This window comes from Lygodium microphyllum, chromosome 9 (assembly GCF_053477565.2).
Source record: "Lygodium microphyllum isolate KBCC chromosome 9, Lygodium_microphyllum_v1.1.10, whole genome shotgun sequence".
NCBI classification, from domain to species: Eukaryota; Viridiplantae; Streptophyta; class Polypodiopsida; order Schizaeales; family Lygodiaceae; genus Lygodium; species Lygodium microphyllum.
This window is the reverse complement of record NC_141143.1, coordinates 131,676,481-131,702,502: the sequence shown is the minus strand read 5'-3', so window position 1 is coordinate 131,702,502 and position 26,022 is coordinate 131,676,481. Positions and strand designations below refer to the sequence as shown.

The 26,022-nt window shown below is 41.6% G+C and overlaps 1 protein-coding gene across 1 annotated transcript; it reads right to left on the bottom strand.

The window, feature by feature from the left end:
• Positions 1-1,307: 1,307 nt before the first annotated feature.
• Positions 1,308-25,125, bottom strand: LOC148031598 (senescence-associated protein AAF, chloroplastic-like). Its single transcript, XM_087685586.1, has 13 exons — positions 24,884-25,125; positions 21,914-22,030; positions 21,429-21,599; positions 21,232-21,305; positions 20,968-21,044; positions 20,794-20,865; positions 20,451-20,519; positions 20,256-20,302; positions 19,995-20,094; positions 19,812-19,880; positions 2,457-2,560; positions 2,104-2,179; positions 1,308-2,004 (listed from the first exon to the last, which is right to left on the bottom strand). The coding sequence occupies exons 1-13, from the start codon at positions 25,123-25,125 to the stop codon at positions 1,813-1,815; spliced, it is 1,410 nt and encodes a 469-aa protein (XP_087541712.1). The 3' UTR covers positions 1,308-1,812.
• Positions 25,126-26,022: the final 897 nt, after the last annotated feature.

Genomic DNA, 26,022 nt, shown 5'->3' with positions numbered 1-26,022 from the left:
CAACCAATTTTTTAGACTCCAAACTAGTTTCTTAGCAAAAATGATGTAAAAGAGGGAACTAGTAAGAATCTCTAATCACTTTTATATCATTAGAAGGGGCTTGCCACTTTTTAGACTCCAAACTAGTTTCTTAGCAAAAACGATGCAAAAGAGGGAACTAGTAAGAATCTCTAATCACCTTTATATCATTAGAAGGGGCTTGCTACATATTAGACCTTACACTTTGCAATGGCCCATTTTCAATTTAGATCCAAAAGCGGATAATGACAAACTTCATTAAAGAGATAAGATCCCCCAATTTGACTTGGAATTTGAGGTTAGAAGGAACAACCAAAACCAATGATCAAACTAGCTATTGATCCACAAGCAACATACTTGAGGGTAGCCATGTGATACTTTTTGGCTTTACCCTCAATATGCTTGCTTGCTAGAGTCTGAATTGGGAGTCATATCTTAGCCAATGGTGTTTTTTCCTAACGCCTTTCTCCTGCCTTTTATCAAAGTTGGGAAGTTGTTTGATTTCTTTTGGCATCCTTGAGGTCCCTAAATCTAATGTGAGGTTCTCATGAGAAAGGGATGACAATCAAGTTGTTTGATTTCTTTTTGTGTGTTTCCAATAGCTTTGATCATGATGAGACGCACCTTGAAAACCATGCATGTGGCACTTGATTAATAACTGGGGTTGTATATCATGATAAATTCAAATTTGATTATGCACATTTCATAATTGGGACCCATGTATGGTGTGGTACAAGGCAAAGGTTCAAATAGGCTCTATAGAATGTGTTTCACTCTTGGTTCCGGGCTCTCCTACCACAAGTGCATGACACATCGCCGGCCTCCTGACTAAGCTTATGATGAAGTCATAAGATTGCTGATTCAAATGGAAATGTAGTGATATCGATATATTGTGTGGATGTATGTCCACGTGCACATCTTCTACACATACAATAGGTTATATTAATATGCATTGGATGAACTATGTGTATCCCCCCGTGTTGCAAGAAAGGAATGCCATAACATTAGATGGCGCTCTTCCACGCATTCCAAGAAGATTTTCTTAATGTTTGTCTTGCTCGCATATTCTGTCATGCACGTTCAGCTCAATATCAATCTTTACAGTCTTGTACGTACTTGAACATGCGGAACACTCATGGTGGTAGACCACATTCATCAATCAACCAACCTACTAAAAACCAGAGCACGCATGCACTTAGGCGAATATCCATGCACCTTGTGTGGACTTGTACTCCATGCACTACATGACCAGGTATTTATAATCACATACTTATAACTCTCATCACGTAGAACAAAGGTCCAAGACCATGTTCAGAATGGTGAAAAAATAATTTTAAAATATGACACACACAACAAGGGTTCAAAAACATGTTCAGAATGGTGAAAAACTCATGTTGAAAATATGAACAAATTTTGGTATGACAACAATCAGTATGTTGGCACTGGACTATCAATATGGACTGTCAATGCCTCATCTTCTGTCATCAAAACACTAAGATTTGTTTCTTGATGCACAACTTCCTGCAATGTGAAACACTAGCTCCTGACCTCTAATCACACAGTAAAAGCCAGGTAACTGAACTCTTAACGTTGAGAGACAGGAAGAGAGACAAAACAAAATCTTGCTGCTCACATTTTACTGACAGTAAGTTCCAACTGATTCACCTGTGACTCCAAAAGGCACATTCTCCAAGATTGTTGGAGGAGAGACCCAGACCAAGGGCAACAGAAGCATGCAAACCAAAGTAATCTCCTGAACTTTGGCACCACACTATGTAAGACAACAGCTGGCATCTACTCCTCGTCCTCTTCTTCTTCCTCTGAGAAGTACAGTCTCTCCAAAAGACTCTTATCTACTTGGAATGTTAGCATATCCTGTGGGTCCATCTGCCATTGTTTTTTCAGCTCATCCAAGGCCTTTGAAGCAGCTGCTGCAACCGCAGGATTATCATCAAGAGCAAGCCTCTGTGCAGGATTACATGTTGCCTGTCAGCCCCATACTTATTTCAAGTACCATGGTAGAAGTTCTATGGATGACATCCGACAAAACAAAAAGAAAGAACTATAGATAGAGGGAAAGGTCACCTGCAGTGCTCCCATGCCTGCATTGCCTAATGCCCATAACGATGGGGCATTTCCCAAGGCATTTGCCAGGGCTTGCCTGAGAAGACATGTCACAGAGTTTGAAGAGTTTTTAAATCACATCTTAAATGAATGCCCATCACTGACTGTTACTGAGGCTCTGCAGCCTCTCTCACACACACACACACAGAAGACTATTATCTTCTACATTTCAACCCAGTAATCCCACAAGGATTTCAATTGTTTGCAATGAAACTGTCAAAAGCTTAGAAAAAGAAAATGTCTTCCTTATGTTTCTGATTTTTGACCTTCACTTCTGCACTGCAAGTTTTCATAAAACACTGACTAAACTGTACCTGGTAGCAACATCTGGAGACTTGGCCCACTCAGCCAACATTGTTGCACTGCTGGCACCATCAACTGCATCCATGTCCAAAAGCGCTGCTATAATTAATTCGAGCTACAGTTGACATGTTGATGCTGCTGAAGTTAGACTCTCTTTTTTTTTCGTAAAAAAGTTAGACTCTCTCTCTCTCTCTCTCTCTCTCTCTCTCCACAGCTCACTATAGTTGCCACCTCAATTGGTCTAATGTCTCACATGTTACAAAGAAGTTTGCAAAATCTCAAGTGTGCAGTGACCCCCGAACAAGAAGCCTCCTTTTAAAACTTTCATCTGGTAGGAAAGCTTACACCTCCACAATTGAAGCAATCGATGACACCACTTAGCTTTACTATCCTAAGAAGACCAAAGTTATTTGCTTTCCCAATCACCCATCTCCTATTCATGACGTCTTATGATGAACTTGAGCAGCTGATCCTTTCATGAAAACATTGGGCTCACCAAAGCCTAGTCTAACCATGGGGATGAATGCTAAAATGCACGAAAAGGGAAATGTCATCGAGGCTCTTCCTCCAAGCTAGTCCAATCAATCTCTTTTTTTTTCGTAAAAGGTAATTGTATTAATTACGAAAAAACGTACAAGTTTACATGATTACAAGATACACGAGGGCTCTAAGCCAACGTGTGTAAAATCCCAGCATTAAGCCACGAAAAAGTTACACAAGTCATGGCAAAGACCCAGAGGAAATTGCCATAAGTCCAATCAATCTCTCTCTCTCTGTGCCCACCCAACCATTTCGAACTAACCTTTAAATATCACAAATACACATGAGACTCAAGTTTCAAGTTTCAAGTTTCAACAATATTTCAAGAACATAGCAAGTGGTTGAGACAAAATGTATACTCTAAATTCCAATTTCATTTATGTTAGATAAGCTCAATGCCCCACCCTCACAAGGTGCCACCAATGATCCATGGTGCTCAAAGTTGTAAGGCCCCCATTATGAGGAGAAGCCAAATGTGAGCCCGGATATTGGTTGAGTCTTGACTTGTATATCAGATGAGGTCTATGTGATCGGATGGTAAAAAGGTGACCATTGTGGATCTAATCTTTGGGTTGGACTGAGTAGTTAAGCTGGTAGCAACTCGAGGCACATTGCATCGAGTTGCAGGGTAAGGGAGTTAAAAGGGGCCTCTATTTTGGGGTCATGGGGCCGTGGAAGAGGCCCTTGGCTGGCGGGGGTCCGGAAGCAACGCTCCCGGCCCGACGGTAAAGGGAATATTCCCTGGCCGACTAGTGGAGGCTCATATGGTAGGCTTGTCAGGCCTACCTTACCGCCTTCGCAAGCTATAAAAGTTAAACCCCTTCACAATCATCGATTATCTATCTTTCACCCAGTCAGAGTTGTTCCAGCTAGCCTTAAGCTCTTCACCTATCTTCTGTCTAAATCGCCATCTAAGCTTCACAATGGAAGCGCACCGGTGGATAGAGCCATCTTTGTATCAATTATTTGGAGCTAAAGAAATTTTCTAATTCTCCTCTTATCTGTTGTGTACTCTCTATCTATCTCTTTCTCACATTCTGTTCACTGCACCGTGCAATTTTTTTACAATTTATAAGTCTAAAGGTATGTACAATAGGTCAAAAAAAGAGTCTTGGGGAAGTCACAAGTGACAAGTATCATATGCAAGACTCATATACAAAAAAGCAGAAGATACAAATGTCTAGGCTGAAAAAGTATCTAGATAGTAGAGACCGTCAAGGGTACTACTCAGATGAATCCTCTATCTCGTCACTCAAATGAGACTCGTGCTCATCACTAGATGAGTCTGATGTGTGTGAAACAAAATCCCCATCACTAAGGAGATGGCCATGCTCATCATACTCCGACTCTCGAATAGGAGCATCCTTTGAAACATGAGCAATCGGAGCAGAATAGCTTCCAAAACCACACCTCACATAGGCTCTGATTGCTACCTGTGTGCTGCTACCAACTGCAATGCCTCGAGGAATGACCCACTTTCCCCTATGAGTATGTGACACTCAACAAACAATCTCCTCTAGCTCCATGTAGAGCTCTCTAAAAATAGCGTCCTTCTCTCTCTCTCTCTCTCTCTCCACACTTTAAGTGTGGCCCCTGTTAACTCGGACTCATCTATCTACATTCACCTAGAAAATTGAAGTTGAGATGTACAAATAATAAGATGATCTAAGAATTTACATTCATGAATCTAAATTTAAGAATAAATATAGACTCAAGTTTAAAATTACATGTCATGCCATCAGCATCTCATACATGTTCCTAAGCATACGCAAGCTAAAATGACAATAGATAAGTCACTCTAACTACCTAATGCTAAGTTTGTTTCGGACCTTGGTATGTTTAAGTGAATAGACTGATCAATTTCTCTCACATATACCAGATGAACAATCCTATTCAAGTTAATAAAATGACTTTAACTCATTAAATTGAACATTTATAAGAAAAGTAGAACCTTTACTAGAAACCAAATAAGATTTAAATTTTGATTACTTAAGTCAACACTCTTAAAGCCACCTTCTGCACGTTTGGTAGCTGATACCCAAACGACTCCCACCAAAATAGTGATCTGACCAAAGCGGCCCTTTTCCACCACACAGTGCTAGCAAAGGCCGCTCCCCTTTGGTCTCCATAGTTGATTAGCTCCTAGAGAAATAGACAATGCGCACCCATCCATGCTTCAAATTTATCAGAGACCATACACTTTTGCAACTTACTTTGCACATCATTAAGTCACTCAAGGAGCAACCATGTGATGGCAAAGCGAGTTTTTGATGGTTTTTTAATTCCACATCACTATATATGCGGAAAATGGTAAGCACTTTTACCTTTTTGTGATGAAATTGACGATTGCATTTGCATCCACCACTATTTTTTCCACGCACTCCAAATTGCCTATGTCCTCCATGAGGAGATCAAGGCAATGTGTTACACAAGGTGTCCACACTATAGAGGGAAATTCCTCCTCAAGCAATTGTCCCATCCTTCGACAATTTGAAGCATTGTCGATGATAACTTGGACAACATTGCTTGGTCCCACCTACATACACATAGAAATTTAGAATATAGAATGGCTTAGAGGTGGCTAATCGAGTATGGAGGTGGAGATAATCAAGATTCAAGATTCAAGAAGCATAAAAGTTTAAAGTTTAAAACATAAATGATAAAACATAAAGCATAAAAAATAATATTCAAGAAGCATAAAACATGAAAGATAATTTATAAAACATAAAATATTCAAGAATATAGACTCACGTCTATAATGGCTTGTCATATGAGCTTGTAGATAAATAGGCCAGTCGTTCTATTCCCCTTCACGTCCGCATCCACGACACACAAGAAGTAGATGCCAAGAGGGCAAGAGACAAGTATATTAATAATACCTCTCTTCTTTCAGTCACTCCATCCATCGGATGGAATGGAGCACCCATACTTTACCCAACCAGCTCGAACGGGCTCGAGGGCTAGTTGATCCTTTCTCTCTCCTCATCTAGTTTCTTTGTGCGCATGTCGTAATAGGTAACTCCATGCCACCCCCGCATGGACCCATGGCAATGATAGCCTCCACCATTCTTCTCCACCTATCCACTCTTAGAATGTGGAAAGGGAGATTGCACTCGATGATGGTTCGTGCAATCTCAATTTTCACATTTCTTTGTCGCTCTCAAAAGAATGAGAGTAGGTCCAAAACACATCCCGTTGTCTCAATAAGTGTGGCTTGTCTCTTGAGCCTCTTGGACCCATGAGTGGCGGCAACAGCCGAGGCGGCCGAAGCAAAAAGGGAATCAAGGGATCTATGAATCCCTCCATGGTGGCCGTAGGTATAGGCGAAGGGGTATCTGCTCTTGAGCTTGCGCCATACTAGAGGATAACCTGCTTGATGCCTTTCAAATAGAGAAATATTTCTTAATGATCTCATCGGCGATTCCTTGAGGGATCTTCGAGCATGGACCACATTCTCCACCTATCTTGAACAAGTGGATGAGAAGCTCTGTCACACTACTCATTTAGACCTTGCGCAATACTTGCAGGTCCAACGATAGGCATTGGTGCAATTCGTGGCTTTCTCAAGGTGTGATGTGTGAAGAGAAAAGGCTTCATGAAGGGCTTTAGGCATAGTGAAGAGATGGAGGTGGTAAGAGAGGTGGAAGAGGATGTGGTACAAGAAGGTGGTATGGAGTAACTTGGAAGTGGTAATGGAGAAAGAGAAGGAGAAAGAGAAAGAGATGGGAAGATAGGAAGAGGAACTTGGAAGAGAGGTGGTAACTTGGAAGTTGGAAGGAAGAGGAAAAGGTGGGAAGATACTAGATAGGAAGCGGAAGAGAAGTTGGAAAGAGAAGGAAGAGGAAGAGAGAGAGATGACTCGTGAGCTTGAGAAAGAGGCTTGAGCGGAGAAAGTAGCAAGCTTGAAAGTTGAGGGTGGAGATTGAAATGGGAGGGGCTATTTATAAAGGCCCAAAACAATTTGAAAAGGGGATCTTTTTGGAAAAGAAAAAAAAGGGGAAAAAAAAACGGTAAAAAAAGGGCAGAAACGGTCAGCTTTAATCTTGGGCAATGGTCACCTATGCAAGTACAATCCGGACTAGATGGATTGGACCAGACCCGACGAATCAGACGAGATGGTTCCATCCATAGACGGAATGCAACCATGCTGCCAAGATATCCACACCTAGCCCAAATGATTGCATTTCTTTTTCCATAACACAAAACAGATAGGCTGCACCAATTGCAAGAGAGACTTCTTGGTTCAAGGAAGCAAGGGGAAGAAATTAGAGACCATACTAATCATGATAGATTGTGCCACTTTGAGCTACACATGAAGAAACATAAACCTATCATGAATTCTAGAGTATATCCAATCAAGCAGTGCTCGGGGAGGATCTTCCATACTAATGGGACATACGAAGTGCCGTGTAATATCTCCTTTGGAAACAACTCCCTACGAGCCCAATTCTTGCAAATCTGTCTTCCTACAAGAGATCAATGTTGATTTTTAGCATTAATTTGAAGGGCCCGATGCCAAACCAAACAAACTCCAAACTACTATTATCCAAAAGACATTAGTTCAATCAGCATCGAGAAACATAAAGGAATCATCTCCCAAAGATTGACCCAAAAGTTGAGAACCACTGAGAAGAGATAAACCAACAATCTCCCCATCCTCGACCAACCAATCCAACAAAGAAAGCATGGGATGAGTGACCAATGCAAACAATAAAGGACTGAGGGGCATCCTTGACGAAGAGAACAAGATAAAGCAATCTCTTTTATAAATCCCCCATTAAGTGCAACATGTGCTACTACATCATGATTGATAGTGTCAATAAAGAGAACTCATGCAAAGACCAAAGCCCATGGTAGACATTAATTGTTGCATAAAAGACCACCTGACATGGTCAAAAGCCTTTTTAATATCTAACTGGATTATAATTACCACTTGGCCAAAGACTTTGGCATAATCAATCTCCATTTGAACATTCAAATTATTATGCATGATGTTTCATCCCTTAATGAACCCACACACACACACACACACACTCTCTCTCTCTCTCTCTCTCTCTCTCTCTCTCTCTCTCTCAATCAATCAGTAATGAGTAATTTATATTACGTCAAATGACCACTAGAGTACAGAAAGAAAACTCAAAGAGTACAAAAGTCACGGCAAAGAAGCAGCAAAAATTGCCGTATGACAAGGAACCAAGGCTTCCCTAGAAAGAAGACCAATGTGCTAAATGAGATCCAACTACTAGTGTAAGAGACCTTTGAGCTTAGCAAGATATCTCTGCACCCCAAACATGGAATCAAAAACAAAAGCATTCGAAGTTATTCAAATATGCCAATAACCCTAGAAACAGAGGAAATGAACACAATTTTCATATGTGGTTGTGCCACAGTGGAGTATTCGGGCCAAGTAAAGACACAATCAAAGGGGTGCAACGACAAGCCAACCACATGGCATAGCCCTCCAAATATCAAACAATAGGGTCCAGATTTTTCGTGCCAAGGGGCTCAAAAGAAAACGGTGGCAAAAAGCTTTCGCATTGGTGAGAAAAAGCAGTTGCCATTGCAAATTCAGCATTTTGCAAGTGCCGCGGCAACCCACCAACCATGACATGTCAAAGGAAGACTTTACATTTGTATGGAGTCTTGACCCAACCCTCCATGATAGTCATTTTCCACCAATCCTAAGATTTATGCAAGCCCCAAACAAATTAGCCTTGGCAACCAATGATGGCCTTTAATCATAAGATGATATATTTAATTAGCCGATGCATTTTGCACATGGAGTCAACCTGCAAGGTCCCAATCATGCCTTGGATGACCAATATCCAAGGTAGGGAATGGCTCTTTGGGCCGCAATGTCGATAACAGTTGGTTCCATAAGTCCCTATATCCCCCAGGAATTCGAAAAATCCTCTTGGCAATGCGGAAAGACATCAACCCCCTGTGACTCACCAAAGTGGCGTCAGAGACAAAAGATAAGCCTAGTCATGCCATGCAATTTAGTTTAGGATGATCTTCTTGCTTCCCATCCCACAAAATCAACTTGGACACTGCCAAAATTCCATCTGAAAGGAGTTAGCGACCACACGATCTTCCGTAGGATGCCACTAGACCTTTTGAAGAATCGACTTCCACGAGCAAACCAGTTGAGTCACCAAGAAGGAGAGAGACAAGAAAAAGGGGGCATCAACATTACTAACATGCCACCAGAAACCTCGAATGGTCATATTACCCTTAACCACACCTTGCTCTTCCAAAAAGAAATGGGCAACAAGGACCCAAGGGTATCAATCTCTGCACATGGCAAGAAAGAGGGACAATCGAAGAGCAACCATGTGAGTATGCACATCCAGAATAGCCCCACCACCCATACTTTTAGGAGTGCAAGCATGGCTCCAAGAGATCCACGAGAAACCAACATGCAAAGTGTCATTTTGCCAAGGATAAAGTGAATGTGTCTAGTACGCACCCTCAAGGTAGTGGCAGTCCAAGGCAAGAGTAGCAAAAAATAAGTGAGCATGGGAAGCATGATGGTTTGTGCCACTTTAAGGCAAACATGGAAAGGCCAAGCCTACGATTTCCACTAAAGAAACTTGGCCTCCAATCTTTGGAAAATCCATTGCAACAATTGCTTGGGTTGAACATCAATGCCTAGGGTTTAGCCCAAATACCTTGCAAAATTGCCTCGACGAATCACCATTCCTTGCCATTGTTAAAACTCCAAATCTGATTTAGTACAGCTACTGAGGGAGGATTTGACTACATTGGTATAAAGACCATATGCCTACCCAAAAAGATTCCATACACCCAATGCCTTGTGGAGGTTATCTCATTCTGCTTTGAGAATCATGAAGGTGTCATCTGGTAATGATTGGCCCATTAAATTTTCTCCAAAGGGAAGAGAAAGACCAGGCAATTGTCTTGTGTCCACCAAATGAGATAGCATGGAGAGGACCAGATGGGTCGCCAAGGCAAGGGGCTCAAAGGGCAGCCCTATCTGACCGAGCGCGCAAGGATGAAGGGCTCAATGGCCCCACCATTCAGCATGACCCACAAAGAGGCATCCATGTTGACCGTGTGTTACGTGTATCTGACGAGACATGTGCAGACCAAAACCCATAACATGCATAAGCTTTGCCACAAAAGACTAATCCAAGTAATCAAAATCCTTTTCAAGTTCCAATTGGACCAACACAATTTCCTGCTTAAGAGTGCTTTGCATAGTCAATGGCCATCTGAACATTCAGCACATAGTGCAAGATATTCCTACCCTTGATAAATCCATACTGATTAGGGTGCACAAGGCCAGGGAGGTCTTATGGAGACAATTAGCCACGACTTTAAAGAAGATTTTATGAATAGATCCCATCAAAGAAATGGGTCACCAATGTTTCACCACCGAGGGCGATGGCACTTTCAAAATCAACTTAATAAATCCTCTCTTCCATGAGTCAGGCATAATCCTAGTCCCCGATACCTATTGGCACATGGGCATCAAGGGTTTCGCCAAATTAGCAGCATAGATTTCAAAAAATTCATTAGTCAAGTCGTCCCATCCTAGACTTTTGTCCTTGGGCAAATGCGACAAAACATCCATGATTTCCCCCTCACAAATATCCCTATCTAAATCATCATGCATATTAGGTAACATCTGATCCCTGACCAAGGCATAGAAAGCCACGCAAGCCTAGGTGGTATTGATGAGTAGAAGGAGATGAAGAGCTAAGAAGGTCGATGAAGTACTCTCTACACATATGCACAATGAACTGCAGATCCATAATCATCTACCCCTATTCATGTTGAAGTCAAACCATATTCTCTAGAGCAAGAGAGACGTGCAACCCGCAAAAACATTTATGTGACTAACACAAAGCATCTTGTGAATTCTCAATCAAGCCATAAAAAGCAGAAAAGCCTAAAGGAGCTCAACACATTTTTAGTATCCACGTGTGTCCAGGACATCCCCTTCATCAAAGTCTAGAAAGTTATGTTGATTATGTTCAACATACTCTCCCAGCAGAGTATTAGCAAATTCTAGCAACAAATGATCCCAATCCAGGTCCTGAGAATCATTAGAGTAAGCAGCAGCCTCAGCATACGAGTGTACTGAAGGAGCCTGAGAAGGCTGACCATCAGCTCCTTGCATGAAATCATATGCAGCATGCTCGTTGTGCTTGACAACCAGCTGCAATTCCAAGCACGATATAATTTCTTCTTCCTCCTTTGAATTTGGGCCCATGGCCGCTACCGTAGGTCCAGTATGTTGAAGTCAGGGCAGCTGCCCACGTGTCCACCTGCACATATGTGCTGCACCTATGCACACTGAAGTTTGTACAAGGTCTGCACAGCCTGTGGAACTGCATGTCTAACTGCTTGCATACTGAACTGCCCAAGCCTGCTTGTGTTCACACTTGACTGACTGCTCCATTCAAAGGGCTGTTTGATGGCTGCACAGGGACTGCGGTGACCTGCGGAAGTGTTTGCAGGAGAGCACACAATGATTTGGCCAGTACCAGTATCTCTCTCTCTCCAGGCCTGTTGCACACTGCAAGTCACTCTCGTTTTTCGTGAAGAAGTTTGAATTAATGTATAGAAGTATTTACATCAAGCCTTTTGGCCAACCAAGCATGATCAAAGACTAGCAACAAACACCACTCATGAAGCCAAAAGGCTATAAAAATACCACACTGAAGGAACAAAAGAAGAGGATCATGAAGTGGGCAGAACAAGGGTGGAGCGAACAATATACATGCATGGAGCAACCACCTCTCCAAGTATCAAGCCAGCCAAAACCATAGAAGTTATCTACCATAATAGAAAGCCTCGCACATGACCCACATGAACACAAATGCCTGAGACCAAATCCAAGATAAAAGCATTGTGAGCCTACCAGATGTGCCAAAGACTGGTCCATCACATGAAGTGAAAGAGGCAAACATGATGGGACTGTAACCTGGCCAACAACAGCATCTTGCCCAAAACCCAAAAATGGATGGACATTCTCTGATCTATCAACAAGATCCATACACTAGAAATGTAGTCCCAAACCTATCAGGAGACCAAGCAAGTGATGAAACAATGAGCAGAGGTTTCATCACAAGCAGTACAAAAAACACGTCTACCACGGGATATCTTGCAACCATGCAGCACATCGTCAATGGGAAGACTCCCAATAAGAAGCCTCCATATGAAAACTTTTCCTTGATAGGGAAGCTTAGACTTCCATAGAGAAAGTAGCCAATCATGTCACTTAGCTCTATTGTCATGAACACAAAACTTTATTTGCTTTCTCAATGACTCATCTCTTGTCCTCAACCATTTTGTGGTGAATCTGATTGGCATACGTTCAAAGCCATAGATCACTAACTTCTTTAGGCCTACAGGATTATCCTTTCCCCTCCTATGTCATCCACTTCACAGTAGGGCCTCATTGAACAAAGATCCTCAAATATCAAGGAAGCTTGGAGAACCAAAATACATGGATGCAAGTCAACAAGACCTCAACGGGCATAGATTGATCGAATTCTTGCACATGTCAAAAAAGTGTGGAGCAACGGGAGCAAAGAGACATTGTTGATATAGACTACAATGTACACAAAGAATAGGCATAGAGGGATTGATGCTACGATTAAAGCAGTGGAGCATTCCTTTTATTGGCCTTCTTTGAGACACAATGCTCAGCAATTTGTCAAGACATGCATCATATGTCACAAAGAAGTATGATAGGCAAAGGATGCCAATTTTATTGCAGGCCTTGCCTATTCCAAATAAGCCTTGGTAGAGCATTGCTAGGGACTTTATCTTTGGGCTTCCTAGGACACCTACGGGGAATGATGGGATATGGACCATTATTTACAGGTTCAATAAGTAGGCCCGTTTCATTCCGGTCATAGTAGCCACGAGTTTCGAAAATGGCGAGGTAGGAAACATGTTTCAAACAAGTTTCCTACAGTATTAATTTTTAGTAAACATCTAGAAAACATTTTAAAAATCGTTTCTTACCTATATAATAAAAAATATGAGTTATATAATCCATATACATGAATTTCTTAAAGAAATAATCCTATCTATCCATTATCTACATGACTAATGATCAAATTGTACACTATAAGCATACAAACATGATCAAATTTTCAAGAAAATAGGCAGCATTGACCATTTCTAAATCACAATTTAGTTCATAATTACTAACATCATTATCAATGATTATCAACACAATATTTAAAAGGAAACATTAAATATGATTTTAAAGCAACGATAAAAGCAGCAAACATAAATAGAATCATAGAAGTAACAAAGTGTGAAACAAGTCGCAAGCCTCATAAACCTTGTCAAATATTCAATACATAAATGGATTATGCAAACTACTAAAAGTAACTCCAAGTCCTAGAGAATGTATCATGAGTCATGACTCATGCCGAATGTCCTCCTCGCTATCCTAAATCTCCTCATCCTCATCCTCCTCCTCATCACTCTTGTTGCTAGAGTTAAAGTTTTAAGTAGATCCTCATCAATAGCTACAGTGGTACTTGTGCTAGCTACATTACAAGTACAAGTTGTTCTATCTTGTAGCTCGAACAGGCATCATAAGCTCCTCATAAGTTCGTAGAGTGCATATTTTCATAGACTAACTGGAAGGGTTGTAGCCTATCACAATTCATGAATTCCAAGGTTTTAGGTAGAAGGCATGATTGCAAGGGGAAAAATGCCGCTTTCGAACACTTTCACAAGGGAAAGAGGTGATTTCATGATAAGACATACTTTTTTGGGGCCAAAACATCACTTTCCAACCACTGCCTTTTTTTTTAATGAATAAGAAATGCCTCAAAAAGGTAAAAAATATTTCTTACCCGTTTCGTATGTTACCTACCTTCGGAAACATGTTTCCATTCAACTATGATTCCAGTGAAAAAGAAGGTAGAGGCTGATCATATAACACGCTTATTTTTATAGCATGTGTTTAAGTATCATGGCATGCCTAAGTCGATCATTAGTGATCGATACCCTCGAATGACTAGTTTGTTTTGTAAAGGGTTGTTTAAAAATATGGGTATCGCATTGAAATTTTCTTTGTCCTTCCATCTGTAAACAAATGCTTAATCAGAAGAAGTAAATTCTATGATGCTTGATCTCTTGAGACGCTATGTACTTGATCATAAGTAGTTGTGGGAGCAATATTTGTCTTTAGTAGAGTTTGCATACTATTACAATGCATAGTTCCACTAGCAAATCTCCATTTGAGGTCATGGAAGGTGGCATGAAAGTGCCCCCTGTTTTGCACACAAAGGATAAGATCTCTGAGGCTAATCAATATGTAGAAAACATGGATGTAGCCTAAGCAAAGGTTTTGTATGCGCTTCAAAGGTCTCAAGAGAAGCAAAAGAAGACAACTAATCACCATAGACATGCTTTGCAGTTTGCAGAGGGCGATTATGTGTTGCTACATTTTGAAAAGGTAAGGCTAAAAAAGATGAAAGGTAGAGAGAGATTGTACCCAAAGCTGAGTATGAGATACTATGGGTCCTTCCAAGTGTTGGAGAGGATCAACGATGTGTTAGCAGTCATGTGTGTCTTGTATGTCATCTCTTGCCCATAAGCCTCAGTCTAAGTTAGACAAGGACATTAGGATCTCTAACATTGTATTTGTATGTCATTTTATGTCCTTTATGCACTTTAGATGGAGGACACATTGCATTTCTTTTTGGGTACGTTAGGCTGTCCTAAGCCCCCATATTTTGAGCCTTTCCACTTTATTACCAGTTGTGACCCTAGTTTACCTATATATAGTCAGCCTACTCTCTCACTCTCATTATCCATTATTGATCCTTTGTGATCAACCAACCCTCCTCATTCTCTCACCCCCTACTACTGTCTAGCGCCCACACTAACACGTAGAGCTGCATGTTGGGCTTACTGTTGCAGCCTTGTATCCTTTGGCCATTGTAGTTAAATTGTTCCTTCTCTCACATGCACTCTTCTTCAGTCTCCGGCTCTCCATGTTCACCTTTCTTTCCATTGCACACTCTCACATGGAATCAGAGCCACACCTAGGAGGAGCCAGAGTCTACGAAGAGGAGCAGTCTGTCCATCATTCTAGCCAATAAATGTCATCTACAGGTGCGTTTTGTGCAGGGCCCACTCAACTAACTGAGTAGCCATCCTACAGAGCAGAGCAGCATTTATCCAGACCATGGCGGCCTATCTACAGCCATTTCAGGCTACTTTTATGCAGGTGGCATCATCACAACATACTGCATTTCATTCTGGATATTTTTTTTTTGACCGCTTTAGGGGATTGTGTGGTTCAAAACCATTCGGACCAACCACCATCCTATCACTCTTTCCCTCTACATTGTTCTGGGGCATCCCATCCCCGATTGGCGTTGATGGCATCACCTCAGCAAGTGCCAATCCTACCCTCTCTATCTACAATCAAGAAGTTGGATGGGATGAACTACCCTCTATGGTCGTGCCGAATGGAGTGCCTCCTCAACACCTATGACCTTTGGGATTTTGTTATTGTCCCTCTAGCCCAACCTACTGTGGATCCCCATGATTGTGTGACCTCAAATTCGGCAGCATTATGGGATTGGTTGAATGCCAAAGCCCATTCTTTTCTCTTTTTAAGTTGTGCAATTTCTATGCTGTGTATATAAGACGTATCCGCACTACCATAGAGGTTTGGAAGAGATTGGCATCTCTCTATCACATCCAGACATTTGGGTATCGATTATCTCTCGAGTTGAAGCTACAATAGCTTTCTGTCTCACAGATTTCCCTATGACGCAAGATCACATCCACAGGATAGAGGAGATCCGAGATAAGCTTGCATCCCTTGGTTTGAACATTTCTTCAAAGGACCTAGCTGTGACACTTCTCTCACATCTTCCATCACCGACATATGATACGTTCTACACCAATCTTCTCACTTCTCATAGCGTGGAGACTCTCACTAGGGAGGAGCTATTCCCATTGGTGCTTAAGTAGGATGCACATCTCTCTGAGTCAGATTCTGACAGAGCTTGTGCAACTGGCCATGCTTACGTGGCTTTATCTACAGGTATAGGACAAGCCAAGCAAAAGAAAGGGAAAAGGAAAAAGTCAGAATTATCTTCAAACTCTAATAGAGCTTTTGTGGGGAAGCATAGAGGATATCCCACATCCTCATTGTGGGGAGACCTCCCACCACAAGGAGAAGTGTTGGAGAAAATACCCTCGCCTTTGTCCGAGAGTGAAGGGTGGATCTACATCAGAGCCTCCATCTACCTCTACTTGGTCGTCAACTATTACCAATATGTCCATGTTTCTAAGCATTCATCAAATGGAGGAGCCTTCTTCGCCTTTTGAGTAGCCTTGGATCATTGACAGTGGTGCATCAAGTCATATGACTCCTCCAAGCGATTTGTTGCAAGATCTCCCTTCATTAGAGGGTATCATCACTGTTAGTGGCATCTCTTAAGTGCCTATTCGTGGTGTTGGCACCTTGCCTCTATTGTCTGACCGTCCATCAAGCTCCATTTCAAAGACCCTACATGTTTCGACATGGGCTTCCATCTTCTTCCAACTTATGGCCTTACACAGCTCGATACCTATGTTATCTTCACCAAGCAGGCCATCTTTGTTGAGGATTATTTTGCAGGAGCCACTCTTGTGACAAGTTGGCAAGAAAGGGGGCTATATATGCTCCATTCCCCTTCCATTGTATAGGGCCCTCCAAGACAAATTTCTATAGTCGCACCCATTCTTAGTTATAAACTATTTATCCCATAGGTTCCATCCCATTCCCCGCCATCTTCTTTGGTGGTTCTCTCATACCCCCATCCCTTTCAAAGGGGCGTGATATCAGTGATGCGGCTATGGATTCCCTAACCCTAAGAGTTTCAAAGGGAGATTCCTAGGATCGTGAGGAGTTTCTTCAAGGCTTCCAATATACTTTGGGCCTTGCTTTCGTGCAATGACCTCTTTCCTTCGTCATCAAGGCACCATTCCCTGCCGCTTGGCCCTTGGTCCTTATTGTCCCTATGCAATTTATGGCACCTTCGATAGTTCCTCTGTGTCGTTCCTCAGCTGGTTCAAAGGCTTGGCTCACCCATCCCTAACTAAAGTTTTCAAGAGTGATCCATTCAAGGCCTCTCCATTTCCATTGGCGTTTGGAGGCCTTCCATTTGATCAAATTTTCATCTGGAGAGAGTGCCTTGCTCCTTAATTGGCATTCTTCATCAATGGACTTCATCAGCATTGATACTCTTCCTACTACCCTCAGATTCACATCTCTTTTGGCCTTTAGCCACATACAAGATTTGAGAGGGGGTTAGCAATCGTGTGTCTTGTATGGTTATCTCCTACCTATGAGCCTCTATCTACGTCAAACGAGGACATTAGGAGCCCTGACATTGAATTTGTCTATCATTTTATGTGCTTTAGAATCTAGATACTTTAGATGGATGGCACATTAGGGCATTTCTTTTTGAGCACTTTAGACTGTCTTGGGCACCCATATTTTGGACCTAGCCACTTTATTACTAGTTCTGGCACCAATTTGCCTATATATAGGTGGCCTGCTCTCTCTCTCTCTCCATCCATTAACGACCCTTCATGATCAGCTAGCGCTCTTCATTCTCTCATCCCCTTGCTATCTTCTAGCACCTACAGTGATGCATAGAACTGCATGTTGGGGCTAACCATTGCAGCCTCGTATCCTTCAGCCATCCCATTCAAATCGTAACTTCTCTCACATGTGCTCTTCTTCAATCTCCTCTCCGTGTTTACTTTTCTTTGCTACACACTCTCACACAATGTTGCTTATAGGTTGCAATTGCCTCCACACTGACAGATACACAATGCCTTTCATGTGAGCTTGTTGAGGCCTTTTCCTGGTGATATGCCTGAGTGATACTCCAACAACCCCTTGTATATGTTTAGATGCTTTAGTATTCAGCATTCATACTTTGCAGTTTTCACCATTCTATTCTCTCTCTCTCTCTCTCTCTCTCTCTCTCTCTCTATGTGTTCGCTTCTTTCTTTCAGTCTGGTCATACACTTCTGCATTCGCTGCACTCTGGCATGCACATCATTACTCCATTTAGACCTCCTACAAAGAGGGGGGTAGATAGTCACAGCTCACCTACTTTTCCCAGCACATAGAGGGGTTACAATCCAAAGAGCAACGGAGATAAGAGCTGCATGCCAACCAAGGGTGCAAGGGTACCACACACAAGGACCACACTAGAGAGAAATAATGGAGATCCATTGGTGACACAAGCAGCACATGATATAGCTGAGGGTCCAATCCAAATGCTACCCATATACTCTCTCTTCAAGGATGTATGACATACCATACCCACCGATCCTAACCAAATGGAGCTAGACAGGATGGCGCCACGTGGTATCATTGTATCATTACGAGTCACACATCTAGTCATGTAGCACTCCACCCAGCCACCCCCTTTTTTTCTGGTGTATCCCTATACGGGCATCGTATTGTACATCATTTTACACTTTGCTATGCACTATATATCACTGATTATCCTTTAGCATGTCACACTTTGATACCCAAGGACCATTGCCATCATACACAATTTGTCGCATAGGCCATTTTCAGCCTCAGCAAACATTAATATTTCTTTCTTGCTTGCTTTCTTTCTCGTGAAGAATTTTGAATGAAAGAACTGAAAAATATTTACAAAGGGTTTTTGGCCAACCAAGTAGTGTCAAAGACAGGTAGAGAATATCACAAGAAGTCAAAAGGCTGCTATGACAAGAAATGGAAGTCACAAAGTGGGTATAACCGCAGTGGAATGGATGATCTCCAACAGCAAAGCAGCCATCTCTCTGTGCTTTTGTTGTACTTTTTGGGCCAGTTGCCCTACCAAAAACTCTTGAGTTTTTTAGTTACAGAAGTTTTATATAGAAAATGTTCTGGACTACTGGAGAGCTGAAAGGAACTAGCCATAAATCAAGATTAACTTTCAGGCTCATTCTAAGTAGCCTAACAGCACATGCCTCCAGTCCAGTGCCACATCCAGTTCTAGTAGTTTTGGGTGCTTCAGCTCAAAACTGAGAGAACTCAATGGTTTGCTGTCCATTCCAGTCAATATGTTGCTCCAATCATTGTAGCCAATTGAAAATCGAATACTGCTCCAGGTGTGTTGCTCGACTCATTGCACCCAATTCTCCAACAAGGAAGCAAGTACAAGTACCGAGTTCCAAAAATGTGTTTGGAAGCAAAGTAATTAGGTTCATCAGAGAGACCAAATTGCTCATGTACCACTGTTTTTGTAATTGGCTCCTGAATGGCCAGCATACATGTGATAGTTCGTTAGATAATAAGCATAAATTCCTTCTAGAATCAGCTTAACCATTCTTTTGTTCAAATATCACGCGGTCATGATCAACATGCAGCCCCCAAACTTTTTGTGTCAAGACAACCCTTCCAAGGATTTAGCTTTATTTTATTACCTTCAAAAGTTCAGTGTACTTTGTATTCCTTCGCAGGGCTTATTTCCTACTTTGTAATTGAGCTCGAAGAATGTTTTTCTTGGGCTTCTTTTTTGGAGAAAAAAACAAATTGCACCTTAAATACAATAAAAGATGTAAGAGAACATTTAAAATGGTAGAATGCACTGTATGGCCTGGTTGCTCACCAACCAAAAATTTAAAACCAAACAGTTGATTTTTCATATGCAACATCAAAGATAATTGAAACTCTTCTTCCACAGTACGATGCTGACAGTGATAATCATTCAATGGTGTTCTCAAAGATCAGTTGTCAAAATAAGTTTGATAGTAGCAGCATTGTTGCCAACATTTGTGCACAATTTGCATACCTCTTCTGGGTCACTGTAATCAATGCCATCAGCCTCTGCCAGAGCTGAAGCTATATCCCAATATGCATCCTTCAAATAAAATGTCTATTAGACTTTCTTCAGAAAATTTGAGGAAACGTGGACACTCCAAACATGACATGAAGCACAGCCAAAGAATCAAAGGATTGATAAAGAAATGCCGACCTGCAGAGCAGCCAGTCTTTCATGCATGATGCCCGCAGAGTCAAGTTGTGGTCTTGGTTCATATTGTAGCAATGGGTCTTGATTTTCTAGCTCACTTTGCCTTTAAAAATCACATTGTCCAAACAGCAAGAATTGTCATAGATGTCACTTGTAAGGCTCAGCTAGCATTCAAATGACATCTGTCAATGGCCAAGTTGAATCTCTAGAGTTCCTGGCCCCACGTACCAAATACAAAAGCAGCAACACACTGAACATGCTCACCTTTGGTAAGCCTTTTTCACCAACCCATTGTGTATGCTTTTTACAAACTGACAAACAGAAAAGAGGAGTTAATATACTTGGTGGAACAACAACACAAGCAAGAAAAAACTCAGTAAAACAGGTTCTCTTTTCTGAATGCAAAAAATCCGTATCATTGTAGAGAGCCACTAAATTGAAATGTATATATAAAGGCACCTGCAATGCCATAAATGCATCTTCCATGGCACGTCGTTTAGCTCGTAAGTCTGCTAATCGTAAATCGGCCTGTCATGAGAAAAAAAATTGGGAGATATCTCAGGTCTTTGGGACAGAAGATAATTAAGGAAAATTGAACCGACAACCTCATCACATATAAGGTAATGGAGTGAAGCACTCAATTTTAAAATGGGTGAAAAAGAGCAAACACAATGTTTATATCAACTTTGTCATATCAATCATCTACAACGATATCAAACTAAATATGAGAAAACAGAAGCACTCATTGCTCACTCAATCACAATACAAGGAAATATGAAGATGCTCATGAGAAGAATGTTACATCTAGAGCCCCATCACTCCAATGCTTCTCAGCTGCAGTTTTCAGCTGCACCTGAGCTTTATAAGACAAGCCCTAAACAAACAGGGGAATGTAAGTAAAAACAGCATTGCCGAACAAAAATGCAGGAATTTAAAAACAGTGAATGCTACAAGGAATAAGTAAAAAAATTCTGACCAATGCCATAGTACGCAAACGGGCTGCATTTTTGCGAGCATCTATATCTAGCTTCACAGTATCTTGCCTAGCACGAGCTGCCAGAAACCTGAAACTAGTCATTAAGTTGTTTCCAGCTAAATAACCAGCTTGTAATGAGCATTACAACCAACATTTTGCAGTTTGTGCATTATTACAGTTTCTAGCTTGCAAGAGTTAAGTTCCCTGCTACCTGCAAAATCTTGGAGGATAAAATAGAAATGAATACCCTGTTTGAGCATTTACCGTCAAGCTTTAAAAATCCTGAACCTAAAAGCGCTACGTCTTGCCGAGCTCTCTTGTCAAGCCTCTCAAAACCACTGAGGAACAAATCAAAACACATAACATAAACATAAATGCATGCAGCAGTCAATGTGATTCCTTGAGCCACAAATTTGTAAATGAGCAGCATTAAAAAGGACAAAAACACCACTAACAAATACCGTGCAAGTAACACAAAGCCTTCACGAGCACGCGCATTTACAATCCTTGCATCATTGCAAGCATAGCGTGCTGCTTCTTTCAAGCCACTGCAGCATTCAGAAGAAGAGTCCAAAACTTTTGATTGAAAAGACCTTTGACCCTTGGTAGGCTCTTTAGCCCTGCTGCCATTTCTAGAAGTTGAACTGTCATCAGCATCATTCCAACAAGCTACAAAAAGAGCCCCATGACAAAATTTCCGAGTGGTTCTGATATGGGTGCAATTAAGGAATGTGTGAGCATATGAAAAACCCCATCGCTCATCCCTTAAAACAAGATGGCAATCTTGACAAATTCCTGAAAAGATTTTCAATTTCTGAGAGCCTTGACTTGCACTTGCCAGGGAGTGTCCACACGTAAAGGCTTGTGATAATTGCATGGTTGGTTGAACTTTTGGGAAATGTCGAGTGCAAACAGAGGTTCATTTATTTACAAGACATGAAAGCACCTAAATTTTGTGAATGATGGATTGATTCTTCTAGAACAAATGTAACCTGCATCCCCTGCATTCTTCCTGCGAGTATCCAAATCAACTTCATCAGAGCAGTGCTCAAATGGGCCTATTCTGAGTGAGTAAATAGAGAGGAACTTTAAGGAGACAAATGTGTTTCATAATCATGTGTGCTAAAGTGAAATATTGATGTAATTGTATTCCAAGTTTGAAACAATAGGTTTAGATTGTGAACGATTGTATTTCAGGGTCCTTAGTTTGCAACATTATTTGGATTCATTGACACACATAGATATAGAAGGGGCACCTGTAGCATTGGTGGAATTATCTAGACACTCAAATATAGAGAGCATTTGCAGCCTCATAGGGGGATGCAGAGATGGTTGGACAGAAGATCATGGTGAAGGAGTGGTAGCTAGGATGATAATAGGTTTCACTTGCACTCACACAACTTTTCTTGGTGAAACAATTGGTCACACAAGTCACATTTTGGTGCATTCTTATTTCCCTGAGAAGCATTCTCGCTTATGGTTTGTGATGGATCACTTTTCTCAAGATGGGCCACTTGTTGAAAGGGATTATTAAAATCTATTTGATCTAAACACAAATTCAATTGAACAGATCAGATACTTAAATTCTGAAAGCAGAAGTAAATACTCTAAATTATGATTATCAAAGAGAGGGAAATTATTACTTTAATGGCACAAATGTGCATGCACAAGGCTTCATAAGCTTTGTGCACACAGGCCAAATACGATATAGGTGTTTACAGGATTCCACAATGTGCATGCACAAGGCTTCATAAGCCTTGTGCACAGAAGTCGAATACACTATAGCTGTTTACAGGATTCCACAAGTGCAAGCAATTACCCTGAAGTATGATTATCAAAGAGATAGAAGTTATAACTTTGATGGAAATGAGCCCCTTGCACAAACGTGCATGTGCACAAGGCTTCATAACATTTGTGCACAGAGACCTAAAGGCTAATACACTACAGGTGTTTACAGAATTCCGAAAGCAGAAGCAATTAGTCTATTATGATTATCAAAGAGATAGAAATTATAAATTTGATGGAAATGATCCCCTGTGCATGTGCACAAGGCTTCATAAGATTTCTGCACAGAGATCCAATATTTTATAGGTGTTTGCAGAATGAGAAATGCCTAACATGTGGAATGTAGTAAAAGATGGTTGTGATCTGGTGTAATCTGTTATATCTCCTGTAGCAGCAGACAATCTCTTGCTCAAACCAGGAACTACGACCTATTATTTCAAGGATGGCTGTAGGCTTGAAAGCATGGAAGGGATGATGAGAAAAGAGCTGTTTTGAGTGCAATACGGATGTGGGTGCCCGATTTAGGATATGAACTGCAATGCCACTGCTTCAGACCATCAACGACACTTAGGTGCCTGCCGATGCTCCATCATAGTCCAAGCCATCTCAATCAAATTCTTGTTCTCCTCCACGAGTTCTGATTTGTGTCATGGACTTGACTCTGGTCACCTCAGTACTAGTCCCAGACACATGAAACTCTGAGGCTCTCCTCCATTGTATCAGCATTGAGCATGATTCATTATTACATTCTATCTTCTATGTTTTTGAGTTTTGTGTCATTGCATTTGCCATGAACACTCTGTGTTCCTCCTTGTGAACACTACCATTTCTTTATAGAGGGAGTCAAAGCAATAGAGTGAAGGGGAGGTAACCTGGAGGCAAGGGGAGGGGCCTAAGGGGCTAGTGGGTTAAGGGAATCCGATAACAAGGGTGAAGAAGATGCACTAAATGATGCACCATCTGAGGAAGAGGAGACGGAAGGAGAGGAAGAAACCTCATGGAATACCACATCTCATGTCACCACCACCCTTTGTGAGCCAAGTTCAACAAGACAATCGCCTTTAGACTTTAGTATTCTGACTCTAGTAGATGAAGATATGCTGCCCGGATTTGGCATTTAACTTCCCACTTGTAGCCTTTGCCACATGGATATAGGCATCGCATCCGAACACTCAAAAATGAACAAGGGAGAGCTTCCACCCAACATAAGCCTCATAAGGAGTCTTCCCAAGTACAATAATTGTAGAGGACCCCGACTGCAGATGTCCTGAAAAGTGATAACAACCTCAGCCCACCCAAAGGGTATGTGAAATCTCTTTGCCGTCAAGCATAGGCTAGACATCTCCAACATGTCCAATTTGTCACTCTGTTAGACCATTCTCTAATAGGATACCTATGCTGGTAAACTCTGTCTAAATGCCATGCTAGGGGGCTTATTTTTGGCAAGCATCTTGGACCATCAAAGATTTTAGGCGATCTACTACCTGACTTTTGGTTGAACCCGTCTCTTTAGGTCTACAACATATACACCTATTAAGCCAAAAAATGTGCATTACACATTAAACCTTCATTAGCTCATTAAAGAGCCCTAAAACTCAATGTGTCTCAATGTTCCATAAGCAAAACTCCCAACTTTTTGGTTGGTTCCTCATCTATAAATAGAGAGTATGCTAGCTCAATTGCATCCCTCGTCATCCCAATCTATCCCTAGTTCATCATCGCATGGCTGCTAGCTCCTCCTCCTCCTCCTGCCATAGTAGCTAGGGAACGAGAATGAAAGCACGACAAGTCCTAGGGTATTGGGAATAGGGCCCCAAGGGAAATGGGAATGCAATGGTGTTGAGCTAAAAATTCATCACCCATTGTTAGCTCTTTAAAACAGCCCCAAAACAGTAAATTACCAAAAGTTTCATTGAATGGGGAGCAATTCTAGCGAGTTTGTATCCCACATGAAAAACCCTAATTTGGAAGGACCATTCCAAGTCTATAAACAGACGGGCTGCCCACCATTCAGTCCCATCCTTCTGTGCAGGTTTCTCCCATTTGCGTGCAGATTTCACCCATCAGCCTTCTTCTCATGGCTGTCCAGCCCCTCCACACTGCTGCCATGTCATCATCCCTCCTTGATCACAGGGAGGCTGCCCTGCTGTCCAGGCATCCACCCAGCATCAGACAAGCTGTGTTTTGCAGTGTAGACCCCGACATGCCATCCGACACTCCACCAGCTCCTGCGTTTTGCAGATTTGCTGCTCCCTTCATTATCTGACACCTCCTCCTGCTGTCACATAGCTGCCTACTGCCTTGGTGTTCAGTGTTTTGCACCTTCCCACTCTCCAACATCTCGGATTGGTGGTTACAACAGTCAGGATCCATCTCCGGTGGATGTCACACTTTGACACTCACCACTCTGCGCTTGAGCATTCTGTGGAGTCTTACATTCATTTACAGCATTCATTCACTTCAAAGTTTTTCTCTCTCTTTCTCTGTTTGTGTTCATTTCTGAGTTTGAGTTTTGAGTTTTGCACTTAGGATTTCAGTTTTGCACCTCACCATTTGAATCTTCATGTTTCAATCGTGGTCATACTTTCTGTGTTTCCTCAGTGCAAACCCTAGAATATATGTAACTAATTCATAATGTCTCAAACACCTTCTCAGGATCCCATGATGTATCATTGGAGGCCCTAAGGAGGTATTATGGACTTTGCAAGCAAGATGACGCCCCACCTTCATCTTCACCTTCTTTTTCTCCTCCTATTCCACATCTCAATCTCATAACACAAGAGGAGTTTGAAGAATACTTGCGCATCACATATAGTCGTGCTTACACCCCTCCTACCAGCTTTGCTACTATATCCAAGCAAGTTGATAAGACTGATCACCTCTCCAATCATGGAGGATATACGACATTTGAAACAACTAGCAACCCATGTTCTTCATCTCAACCAAGCCCAATGTCAAGTTCGTACAACCCCTTAGAGTCATATGAATCAAAACCCTCACCTATTTCTCCTTTTGGTGTGTAGGATCTAAATGACTTTCAATATGTAAACTTCAATAGAGGGACCTCTCGAAGCAGACATCCTTCATCAAGTATATCTATATCTTTTGTTACATTTGAGCATGTAAACCACTCTCCTCAAATCCCTTCCATCCCTCCCACTTTTGATCCACACTTTCATTTCCTCTCTTCTTCGTTCCAAAACCTCGAATTGCACTCCACTTCCGACTCCAGCACACTTGGAGTTGGATCCTCCATTTCTAGTCCTAGTA

What these genes read in the sequence shown, in the direction of transcription:
- LOC148031598 (XM_087685586.1), bottom strand. Translation starts at nt 25,125, where the DNA reads ATGGATCCTGACTGTTGTAACCACCAATCCGAGATGTTGGAGAGTGGG. An exon ending in CCATCATTCACAAAATTTAG is followed by an intron (nt 21,600 to 21,913) that starts GTGCTTTCATGT and finishes TTCAACTTCTAG; the next exon opens with AAATGGCAGCAGGGCTAAAG. An exon ending in ATGCATTTATGGCATTGCAG is followed by an intron (nt 20,303 to 20,450) that starts GTGCCTTTATAT and finishes TCTGTTTGTCAG; the next exon opens with TTTGTAAAAAGCATACACAA.